The sequence below is a fragment of the Daktulosphaira vitifoliae genome, unplaced genomic scaffold (genome assembly GCF_025091365.1).
Source record: "Daktulosphaira vitifoliae isolate Bord-2020 unplaced genomic scaffold, ASM2509136v1 Scaffold_2, whole genome shotgun sequence".
NCBI lineage: Eukaryota > Metazoa > Arthropoda > Insecta > Hemiptera > Phylloxeridae > Daktulosphaira > Daktulosphaira vitifoliae.
Window position 1 is genome coordinate 28,676,678 of NW_026099573.1, and position 13,168 is coordinate 28,689,845.

Here is a 13,168-nt window from a genome sequence, read left to right on the forward strand (position 1 = left end):
TACATTTAAACGGCTGCCGTAGTTAAAAAAACACTATTTTTGTGTTAAAATTTTCGATTTTAAATTTTCAATTTAAAAATGCTATAACTTTTTGAAAAATGTATATATCAGCACAAATTTTTTTTTCTAAATACATTATAAGTACATCTTTCATTTCACATACTTTTTATTAAAATTGGACAATTTCCCCTTATATAGGGGGCGTTCAAAACTTGAAATATTGTAAAAAACATAGATCTTTTTCAACTGAACTTTTAAAAATGTTTCGGAAATACTTCGTCCTTTAAACATATATCAAATTAAAGGTTATGTTATATACTATCTAATGAAAAAAAAAAATTTGTGCCGACGAGCTATCTTCTATACGCAAATGGCTACCATATTAAAAAATATGCTATTTTAACAAATTTTTTTTTTTAATTAAACACTATCTACAGATTTGCATCGAAGCGTTTTTTGTAATAGTGATTTTAATCACTGTCAGATATCATCTATACTGAACCCAACTATGCCACGACCCCACTGTGCCGCCACCTCACTGTGCTGGGTTTTTTAAACATTTTTTACATGCTAATAAAATTTCATAAGGTTTAGTGTTTTTTAAAAACATTATAATAGTATTAATTGCAAACAATTTTTTTNTCATAAGGTTTAGTGTTTTTTAAAAACATTATAATAGTATTAATTGCAAACAATTTTTTTTTTAATGCTGTTTTTTTAAATTTTGAGATTTTTTTTAAAATTGAGTGATTTTTTCAATTTTTAGCGATGATAGGTTAATTAGATTAAAATCAAGTTCTATTGAAGTTTTTTGATTGATGAATTGATTCATTGAAAAATGAGTATATTTATGGACAAACATAATAAATAATGTATACCATCATAAAACCAATACCTCCTCAGCTATGCAGCGTAGCTAAAATATGAAACCTTGTAGTACGTTTATTGAATTTTTGAATATTATTTATCAACCAAGTCGGTTTTAGCACTTATCATTAATGTTATGCTATTATTCGTCTTCTTCTTCTTCTTCCTCGCCTTAATCCCAACTACTTGGGGTTGGCCACTCTTATCCTAAACTTCCACTTGACACGATCTCTCACATCAGCTGTCCTCATATCGCATTCAATAGCATCCCTCCATATCATTTTTGGTCTTCCTCTACCTCTTTTTCCTTCAACATTCATTTCTATAACTTTTCTTATAGCTTCCGATTCTTCTCTCCTCATAAGATGACCAAACCATCTAAGTCTATTTTCTCTCATCTTATCCACGATTGACGCTACACCTATACTCCCTTTTATATGCTCGTTCCTTATTCTATCTTTTCTAGTCACTCCACTCATCCATCTAAGCATTCTCATTTCAACTACACTCATTCTCTGCTCTACTTTCTCATCAATTGCTCAACACTGAACTATACATCATAGCTGGTCTTGTAAAATTTACCTTTTAGCTTCATTGGAATTCTTTTATCGTATAAGACACCAGACGCTTCTCTCCACTTCAGCCACCCACACTCAATCCTGTGTCTTACATCCTCGTTCTATTGCAGATATGACCCTAAATACTTAAAACTTTCCACTTCTCCGATCACGTCCTCGCCTATTGTCACTGACCTCCTCATTTCACATACCTCGTGTTTTCCTTTGTTAAACTCGTACTCTATATACTCTGTCTTACTTCTACTTATTCTTAAACCCTTTTCTTCAAGAGCTGATTTCCACAACTCTAGGCTTTGATTAATTTCCTCCTTATCTTCTCCTATTAACACTATATCATCAGCAAACAACATGCACCAGGGCACCTCTCCTTGTATTTCTCTAGTATTTTAATCCATCACTATAGAGCAGGGGTGGCCACAACGAGGCTCGCGAGCCACATGCGGCTCTTGAGTTAATCTGGTGCGGCTCTCGAACCTGGGTTCATTAAATCTAAATATCGATCTGAACTAACTGATGAACACTTGAGTGAACTCGTGCTAACTGCGCTTACTANAGTGAACTCGTGCGAACTGCGCTTACCAATTATAAACCAAACTTCAAACAACTCACAGCTAAAATGAACACTCGTAAAAGCAATTGAACATTAAGTTAACATTGAATGTTATAAATAAGTAGAGTACAATAAATGTTTCTTCTTTTAAAATTAAAAAGTGTCTTTAACTTATTAACCATAAATTCATCTCCAAACAATGTGGCTCGCCTTAAAACAGCTTCATAAATTTGTGGCTCCCTGAGTAAAGGTTAGTGGCCACCCATGCTATAGAGAATAAGTAAGGGTTTAAAGCAGAACCTTGGTGCACTCCTACTCCTACCCGAAAACCTTCTGATACTCCTCCTATGCTTTTTTACCCTGGTACAAGTGCCTTCATACATATCTTCTATTATATTAATGAACCCTTTCAGGACTTCTTTTCTCATTAATGCCCACTTTAAAACCTCTCTTGGTACTCTGTCATACGCTTTCAATAAATTTATAAATACCATACACAGCTTTTTCTTCGTTTCCCTAAACTTTTCAATTAGTTGTCTCACACAAAATACGTGCTTTATTGTTGACTTACCTGGCATAAATCCAAACCGTTTTTAGATAACGATGTCTCATTTCTTATTCTCTTATCTGTTACCTTTTCCCAAATTTTCATACTATGACTCATAAGCTTTATGTCTCTATAATTTCCACACTCCTGTATGTCACCTCTACTTTTAAATATCGGCACAACAATACTTATCTTCCATTTTAATTTGGTATTAGTAAATATAGGACAGACCCATGAATTTTAAGTAAAGTGAGCTGACGAATATTATAATTTTTATTGAGAAGTGAAATAGGGGGGGATTTAAAATGACAACTTTTTACAAAAAATTAACTTTTTCAACTTAACTTTTGAAAATGTTCCGGAAGGTCTGACACTTTTATATATATCTTAAATTAAAGCTAATATAATATACTTTAATTTGAAAAAAAACAATTTGACCTCTGGACTTGTCTTCGTGGTGAAAACGCACATCAAAATTAAAGAAAGACGTACGATTTCCGTGAACTAATTTTCGATTTTATATTATTAAATTTATATTGCTATAACTTTTGGAAAAAGGTATGGATCAGTAAATTTTTTTTTGTATAGATGCTTGATGTCTTTACTTATTATTTGGTNAAAGGTATGGATCAGTAAATTTTTTTTTGTATAGATGCTTGATGTCTTTACTTATTATTTGGTATATTTCTTTTATAAATCTAATCCTTTAACTGTCCACAGAGGGGGATTTTAAATTACAACTTTTTCACAAAAAAATTACTTTTACTCTTAACTTTTGAAAGTGTTCCGGAAAGACTTTTATATATATCTTAAATTAAAGCTAATGTAATGTACTTTATTATGAAAAAAAAAATTTCGGGCTTTATTTTGTCTTCACGGTGAAAATGGCTACTGAATGCTATTTTCGTGTGAAAATTTTCGATTTTATTTTTTACATTTTTATCTTTATAATGCTATAAATTATTGAAAAGTGTATGGATCAACACAATTCTTTTATGAGAAATAATATTTTTCAATAATCCCTTTTTCATTTAGAATATAAATAAGGAAATAGCTTTTGGAATAATCCACCAATTTTTTAAAATTAAACACTATCTAAAGATTTGCATCGAAGCGTTTTTTTTTGATAGTGATTTTAATCACTGTCAGATATCATAATACTTGATCCAACTATGCTACATCACCACTGTGCCGCGACCCCCCTGTGCTGGGTTTTTTATTTTTGTTAATATTTTTTATTTAATGTTTATTTACTAGGCTTCGCTTAGCTGGGGCTCCGCCCCAGATTCAGTGCCCTTTAGGCCTCACGCACCTACGTTGCGTTAAGCTTTTCGGGCTGTTCTTACAGGTAGGCTACTGATTCCGGTAGGAGTACCCAGCTACACCAGACACAATAAGTGTTATGCAGGAAAAATATTACAGACGAATCTTTTAAAGAAAGATGTCTCATTCAATCCGCTGGTCGTATCAATGTCAAGAATCACTTGGAAAATTAAAATATGTTCTAACTCAGGAACCTCATTATCCAGATTTTAGCTAACTGATTAACCTAATTTGTGACTCAATCAATGTTGCAATATGTTATGTTCTATAGGTATGGATTTTTCAATCACATACGTATCTAGAACTCTGATTTGAACTGAACAAAATTATAATACAACCGAAAAATGTTGTGTTCAATTATATGTGATATTAAACAGTTCCGCTTCTATCTTTTTGGACAAAAATTCCACAAAGTAACGGACCATCGAGCTCTTGTATGATTATTCAATATCAACGACCCAGACACGAAATAATGAGATGGAGACTTAAATTAGAAGGTTATGAATATGAAATTCATTACAAGTCAGCTTATCATAATACTAAAGCTGATGCGCTTAGCCGCAAACACGGTACAACCCGGGTTCAGTCAAAGAAACAAGATTCTACATCACAAAATCATTCAGAATGACAGCATCATTTCACAATGAGACTAGGAAGATTACTCTAAACATTCAAACACACAGTTTCCATCGACATTCGCCTCTAAAACGATAAAAAAACAACAGCTTGAGCAAACTTACAACAAATTTCTACAGGTCAGGGGGGAGTCATTATCTACTACCCCGAATTTTCAGGAATCGTTGGAAATCTCTTTGAAGAAAATAAAGATTGAGATTTAGACAATAATGTCAGAGATTTCTATATGAAAAAAATAGTCGCTATCCAATTCAGAAGAAAATTTGTATAAATAGAAGAACTTCTAAGACAAAGGAAAAGTATGACAGAAATTGCAAATTTATACCACAATAAGAAATACATCTTATATCTTATTACATATGCTAACTATTGTGAGAAACCTATTTATTTGAAAGCATTATACTTTAAACAGAAATTCTGACATTTGATTTTTTATTTAAATTCATTTATAAGCGCTGTAAGATATTGGAAAATAGTAGTTTTTATGAAAAAATAGTCACACACCATAATGAAAATTCGTATTATTCGAATAATGTGTCCACTCATGTCTACTCGTTGACTTTCAAATGTCTCTTTTGACATCATGTTCTGCGTCGTCATGCAATAATAAATTTGAATGTTGCACTACAGACACGCATATACTCAATCGTTGTCTGGCATTCAAATAGTTATCAGTTCAAAGATGCCGTGATTCTGTCAAATCAAACAAATTATGTTTTTTGTACATGAGTCCTTATCATACGGTCAACGCTTGTACCTCTGTGCCAACTTGTAGACAATGTAAGAAGCTTCATCATACAATGCTACACATGGATTTCAAGTCAAATGTTTCATTGACTAATACTGTATTAGACTCTGAACAATCTCCATCTGAAGAATCAAACATTCAGTTTTCCTGTACCGCACATACGAATTGTACCATAGTGCTTGATACGGCTGTTGTTCGTGTTTCAGATGAGTGTAGTAATTATCATTCGTTCCGCGTATTAATAGACAACGGCTCTCAAATTTCGACAATTAACAATGAGTGCGCTGAGCGTTTTGGACTAGTACGTCATCCATGTCAAACAAAATTAATTGGCTTAACTTACAATACGGTTGGTCCAGTAAAAGTTTGTACTTCTTGTACTTTTGTGCCTCATCATTGAACGGATTCGATTTTCAGTTATAAAGATTTATTTATTTTACCACAAATAACGTCACAACTGTCTATCTTCTGCTGTTTGTGTACGGTACGGTCATTTGTTCTTAGCCAAACCGCAATTTGAACACTCGACATGTATTGACATGATCATCGATAGTAACATGTTTCCGTATTTGAATCGCCCAAATACAAAGACCATTCATTATAAAGGATTGCCATCAGAAATTAATTCTTATATTGGTTGGGAAATAGGCCAGAGAAATTAGTCACTTTACAGTTCGTCACCGAAAAACCGTTTTAACAGCTATGTCACGACCATTGTTTAATAATTCGTCTCAAAATATTTATTCTTATCTTCCGCAAATAGTATCAACTACTAAACCCAAGTTTTATACAAGTTTGTATAACACCAATAAAAAAAATTACAATCATTGGCCTTTTAATGATTTTACTCGATATTTTTAGTATCAAGAACGACCAACGCAATTGCACTAGGTCAGAATTACAGAACATCGACTATTTACAACGGTAAGTGTTCAGCCTACAATTCAACACCACCCCATATTTTGGTCTCTCGTATGTACACTGCAAAGAACCGCATAACTAGACTAGCTGTCCGTTCGCTTACAAAGTCGCGTATTTTTTAATAAGAGTTTTTTTTATTACTGATGATCTTTAATTACTTTGCCCGCAACCTTTTTCCTTTAATTCTTTTTTCTCTTCCTTAGGCTAGTCACGCGTGGTTCGATATCGAGCTAACTCGATATTTTGGTTTATAATTTGATTAGCTATCAATAATTTTATTTAAAAATGTATTTTGTTTATTTGATTATATTTTGTTCAAGTTGTTATTTCATGCTTGTATTAAGACTACATCTCAAGCTAAGATCATGTTCATTCAAGTTATTTTGAAAGAATTCGTCTTTCAACGCGGAAAGTATGTTTGGTAGAAAACGCCTTTAGCAAAGACCTAGTAGACCAATTGTGCACAAACACTGTTGATTATATTATATCGCGTGACAGCTAATCTCTAGCGTCTTTGCTTTACTCATCTCCTTTCCCACCCAGCACGGGTAATCGATGTCCTCTGTGTCATATTTTTTTTATAGCAAACGCCTTCGATTGTATGGTAAATTGTTCGGCCATTATACGCCGTTATTCTTAGTATTTGTTTATTGCACCCTTGTGCTCAAAGTTCTCGTGCCCTTGTACACCTCGAGTGATTAGGTTTTAACCATAACTAAATATCTTCATTGCCGTAGTCGCTTTTCCGCCGTCTGTTTTCATTTGTCATTGCATGCCTGGATCTACACTCTGACTCGTGATACTCAGATGTTTGACACCATTACCACAAGATCTCATACAATTCACTCATCACTATCAACAACTTCATCTATGCAGCTGAGTTTTATATTATTCTTTTATGTTATTTATTATTTGTAATAATTGAGTTTAACTATTATGTTTTGTGTTGCTTCGCCGGCCATTAGTATTTAAGGGCTCCCTGTTACCCCTTAAATATAAGATACTCTTTGAAGAACTTCTAATATTTGTGGTTAATTTGTTATTTAATTATTGTCTACTCTCGTTACTTATTAGATGATATCAGCAAGAACAGCATTAGTTATAATAGAATTACTATATAATACTATTGTGAATTCTAAAACGTTAAAAATAATAATATGTAATAATATAGATTCTTAATTAAATTTACTCTATTATTGGCTAGTAAATTATTTAAAAATTTTTATTCATAATATTAATTTCATAAACAGTGAAGATTAATAAGAATAATCAATATGTTTATGACAAAATTTATATTTTTTTGAAGTAGAGATATGATGTTGTATCAAATTACTTCTTCTGCTTAAAGGAATTGTTAAATATTGCAATAATTTAACTCATCTTTAACAAAGAGTTATTAACAAGTAGGTTACGTTTTAAATAATTGAATATATCCAATCCTAATTTTAAAAAAATAATGAAGATGGATATATTTTTTAAGGCATATTGAATTTATTTTCATAAATATGTTTTCATCAACTGAAAATGTTACTGATGATAACTGTGTCCAAGAACAATTTGAACGAATTCCCATAAATAGATTGCCGAAAAGAAGACTTCAGATGGCATGTCAATGTTCATCTCAAGATAATCCATCAAATAATGTACCTACAACTTCAGCATGGATTTGGGAAACTAATTCAAAAACAAATTGTACAGGTTCTGAGGAGTCTAACTGCACTCAATTGAGGTATATTAAGTCGATTTCTCGGGCATAATTTTTTGAACCAATTTTGATCTTACATATCTAGTTCTAAGCTACAAATTATATGTATCAAAAACAAAGTTGAAATTGGTTGGTAGTTTTTATTTAAAATATAAGATACTTATCTTGTATTATATAAATACGAAAAATTCTAATAATAAGATAAATAAATTTATCATACATAGTTGTTTTAAATTCAAAATATAGTTAAAGAAAAATTAACTTTTTGTCTTATTTTTATAATTTAGAACTTTGTTTTTCTTTATTTATTTATTTAGATGTATGACTTTTATGAAAAATTGTGATATCAATATTCCACCGCCGCCAGAACAAATTTTATCTAAACTTGCATGTGAATCATCTACGCTTTTCAGAGAAATCGAAGAGAAACACAGACAATGCTCAAAAGAAAGAAGAAAACGAAGATGCAAAAAAAAATGTGATGATGATAAGGGTTGTGACGATGAAACTGGAGATGACAATACCATTTTGTATGGAACTGCCGATGTTAATGAAGATGATGAATATGATGAATATGAAAATCAGGAAGAGGACGTTGACGACACATCAAATGAATCGCCTACAAGTAATAGTACATTAAATAATGAAAATAATTCAGAAACTTTCCAAAAACACACTGATACGAACAAAAATGAAACAAATAACCAAGTAAGAAACTACTATATAGATGGTTGTTTATAAAACATATTATTATTGAACGGGTAATCGTATTTTAACAAATTATAAATTAATTTGAGTTTTTTTGCCTTGGAAAAGCGATTAGATTTGAAAGAATTAAAAATTTTACTGTAATGAAAAAGTAATATAATTGAATTTTTTCTATGGATCAGAATGTTCCAACAAAAAAATATTTCGATTAATTACATTATTACATAAATGTAAAATTAATGATTAGAATCATTAATTATAACTATTAGACTGTTAATTTTTAAATTATGGGTAGTAGTACTAGTCTTTATACATTTTAAGTTAATTTCAATGCAAGAATAATCATAGTGTTGTTTTATTGAAAAACATAGTGATTTTACATAAGCTTAAGATTTTTATTATAGGGGTAACTAGAGTAAAATTTTTTCCCAGGGTACGCTTAAGTGTATATTTAATGAATTATTCATTATCATTGAGTATATGGTAAAGATAAATCAATTTATACTTCATGCTAATATATTTAAAAATAGTTTAAAATTGGTTATATAATGGGGCATATTTTTTATGTAGTAATTCGACTTAATAATTAAAAAAAAATGTCTATTTAAGTTTTGTAATGTTGTTTTCTAGGAACAATGTGATTCTACTGCAATAAAAAATAATCAAAATCTACAAAGATTTCAACAGAGCAAAATTAATAATAAAAGTACACAGTACAACAACAGATTACTTTATGAAAATATCGAAATAGATATGAGTGATGCAAGTAGAAGTAATAGACAAAATAAAAATAGCAAGCGTAAAAAAAATAGTGACACTAAATCAAAAAAAAATGCAAAACGAAAAAGAAAATAATAAAAGAATTAATTTTATTTACTACAAATTCGCTGTGTATTAATATAATTATACAAATTTTTAACTAAAAATTTATATTCTTAAATGGCTTGACATTTTCATAAAAAAAATTAATCATTACTTGATCTGAAACTTAAGGGAATTAAAAAACAGTGAGATATAAGAATCTTGTTATTAACATTTTGCTTTTAGCTTAGGTAATTATTTCACACTTGTTTCACTTGGTCTGTTTAGACTAAATAAAACAGTTTACTTAGAATACATTAAATAAATAGTATTGTATTAATATATTCAAAATTATGTAATTCTTTAAATTTTTTTAAGAATTTGATAAATAGGTTCTTAATAAGTTATTTTACTTTGAACATGTTAATGAAATAAGTTATAATATTTAATTACTTCTTAAGTGAATAAAAAAAAAGAGGTTGCGGCATAGTGGAGACATTGCATAGTAGGGTCCAGTATAGATTTAATCTGACAGTGANAAATGCTTATAAATAATACTTATATATGATAATATTTCGTCATTTGTTAAACTAAATTAAAGTTATGAAAGGAAACTTAAATCATGTTAGTGACATATTTAAAAATTCTGTTGTAGTTATTAAAAATAGATTTTTTATATATTTTGCTGCTTCTTAACTACAGAATTAGATCTATTATTTTATTATTTTATTATATTTTATAAAATTATAATTTTTAAGCACTAAAAATATTCTTATTTGGGTTATTTTAATAGTTAAAAGCATTATAAGAAAAGAGTATCTTATCAATGCTCTCGCACACTAACCGCCCCATGCTCCCAAACATATAAAATTATACGTATGACAGTTTTAATTAAACGTTAATAGTGCCGGTCAAAACTATACATTCCCGTGTAATCCATAGCTTCATACTATGTATTATAATAGCTTTAAGGTGACGGGCGCAACGCCTTAATAAATCATAATAACAATTATTCTCTTCTATGCCGTGATACAGTACTAAATAAAAGATAAATTATGTGAGTATATACTCATACATTTAAATATTAAAACATGATTAAAGAACCAAATGATTTTAATTAATTTAAACTTAATATAATAGGCAACTTCCAAAACACAAGGCATTATATACAGTTGGTAAAGTATTAGTACTGAAAATTACCACAAATTATTATTCATTAATAACATATTAATATTAACAATATCTCTTTGTAACTTCCTTAAATTAACTTATCTAATATACATATTAAATCAACTTAACAAATTATTATTTTTTTCTATATTTTTATTTAAATATATTTAAAATCTTTGGTAATAACAACAACTGGAATGATAATATTATACTGCGATTCATGTGCGAACGCAACTTGACAGCCAAGTGGTAAAATAGATGACTTATATTTTAACCTACAGCCACTCAGAAACGTTCTCTCGTGGCTCAAAGTATAATAATTAAAACATTAAAATACAATGATCTATCTTTTAATTAAATGAATAAAAATTATGAGTAAAACAATAAAAGACCACTATAGATAATTTAAATAAGTGCCAGGATAATCCTCCGACTGTATTGACATTTTATAATACTTTTATTGCTATTAAGTTTCATTATAATCTCAAGCAAAAACATATAATTATTTTTTTATCAACAAAGAAAAAATAAACAATGAGGAACTATAAAAGCAAACATTGTTTCTTAATTGTATTAAACCGCATTTTTAATTACTATGTATTGAATGTTTAAATTTTATATAATGTAATTATATACAATATTACATGTGTAATTATGGTTCATATTATTTCTTTTTTACATATTTTTATTTTAAAATTAAATAATATTAATCTTAAGTACTAATTAATACATATTATGTATTAATCAGAGCTGTTAAAAAACTATATTCAGTATAATGACTGTATACAATTTTGAAAATGTTCTATATTTTACATAATTATAACTCCAAGAAAGTTGACAAAGAAAGATTACAAACATTTTATGAGACTCGAAAAAAATTGTATTTTAATATAATTTTCAGTTTAATTACTGTTGGTCTATAATTATACTTTCAAAATATCACTGTCCATTTTAAATAATATTTTATGTAAAATTTTGTAATCATTACATTGTAATTTTGTATCGCTACCTCTTTCAAAGACGTAACATCGTCTCGGAAGTTTTCGTCATTCCTAGTGTTTGTTTTCCAAACAACTTCTTTTGCTAACCAATCAGTTAAAAGTCATAAAATTATTTATTGAAGTAGATCTAAATTTACCAATTTTTGAGATTATTCACACTTAAGGCTGTAAAAGAACGGGTTTTAATCGATTTTTGATAAACTGTTTATAAAAATACGAATAATTTAACAGCCGTGTGTTATTCAAATATTAAATAAATCTATGTACTATTTTATCTTAGTTAACTTCATTTAAATATAATCTCTAACTCGCAAAACTATTTGGACACAGACAAAGCACTTTCCTAATAGATATACTCAATTCTAAGAACTGCCAAACTGTTAGTTGCCCACGCGTATTCGTCGAATATACATTGAAACAAAAAATACTATCTGAATTAATTTTTTTGTGTATCTCAAAGTGTATTTCTAATTATTCGATTATTTTTGATCTTTAAAATCAAACCAACTTGAGTTTTTTAAATAGCAACATTAAAATTTATGATCTCCAAAGCACCCTGTACAAGAATTATTTGGGCGCTTCATGGAACATATTTATGATCTTTTTTTACTTAATTAAAAAAAATTGTCTATTTTACTTAGCTGTAATCAAATTTTAAAATTATGGGCGTCAACCCACACTCGTGCTTTGATTGCCAACTCAAATGTCTAATACCGCCCAAAATTAATTTTTATAAAATAATTAATTTTCTCCAATTCATTAATGTTTTGTGAAAAATTAATATTGTTAATGGACAAGTTTATCTTTCTTTTAAGATACAAGCTAAAATTAATTTCTTTTAAAAAAATTTTCATTATGAATCTTTTTTAGGTAGGCATCACCTTACCTTACCTTAATATATCGATCACTAGGAAAGAACACAAATCCAATTAAAAATATTTTTCATTACATTTCTATATAGAAATTTAAACACGCAACAAACAGAGAAAAATTTTTTTAACATTAGTGGTTCTGAAAAACGCGTTTAAAAAAAGTAAAATGTCGTTTGACCAATATAAAAATTATGGGAATCAACGTTTATGCTTTTAGCCCATTAACCTAAGCATCGTCTACTTTATTGCTAATTCAACACAATGAATAATAATTTTTTTAACATTTTCTTCTAGCGTTATATTGAAGTTTATTTAATGATAATTACTACACATTTTTTTCTTGATTTGAAATTTTAAATAACTACTCTAATAGTTTATTACGCGCTTCTAACATTAATTAGTGGTTTAGGTTTTATTTAAAAATAAATGATGTTATTCTTAAATTGTTTTTTAGGCCACCCTTGTTTTGAAGTGAGCAATTCAAACCCAATATGTCGGCCGCAGGGAAGATAATAAATGAAACATCAAGTGTTATTTTTGTTTGTTGTATTTTCATATATTTTTAAACCTTACTTGGTAATTTGCCACATGTTCTGTGATTTATTGAAAGTAATATTTTCTTAATCCTTAGTTTACCAATGATTTAGACGTATGAGAATTATGTTGCTTCGGGTTGTCTTCATCCCTTTCTTTCTTCAATTTTTTTTTTTGGTGTTGCGGATGAGTTAGTTTTTAGGGTAT

General features: G+C 29.0%; 1 protein-coding gene across 3 annotated transcripts; it reads left to right on the forward strand.

Moving 5' to 3' along the window:
* The first annotated feature begins 3,213 nt into the window (after window positions 1-3,213).
* Window positions 3,214-9,529, forward strand: LOC126897271 (AAC-rich mRNA clone AAC11 protein-like). Of its 3 annotated transcripts, none has more exons than XM_050670770.1 (6): window positions 3,214-6,042; window positions 6,111-6,173; window positions 7,477-7,573; window positions 7,651-7,899; window positions 8,193-8,583; window positions 9,214-9,529. In XM_050670770.1, exons 4-6 carry the CDS (start codon window positions 7,676-7,678, stop codon window positions 9,436-9,438), a joined length of 840 nt encoding a protein of 279 aa, XP_050526727.1. In that variant the 5' UTR covers window positions 3,214-6,042; window positions 6,111-6,173; window positions 7,477-7,573; window positions 7,651-7,675; the 3' UTR covers window positions 9,439-9,529. The 3 variants fall into 3 exon arrangements, with proteins under 3 accessions (XP_050526727.1, XP_050526726.1, XP_050526725.1); XM_050670769.1 differs by having other exon boundaries at window positions 7,480-7,573; XM_050670768.1 differs by lacking the exon at window positions 7,477-7,573 and having other exon boundaries at window positions 3,214-6,173.
* The last annotated feature ends 3,639 nt before the right edge of the window (window positions 9,530-13,168 follow it).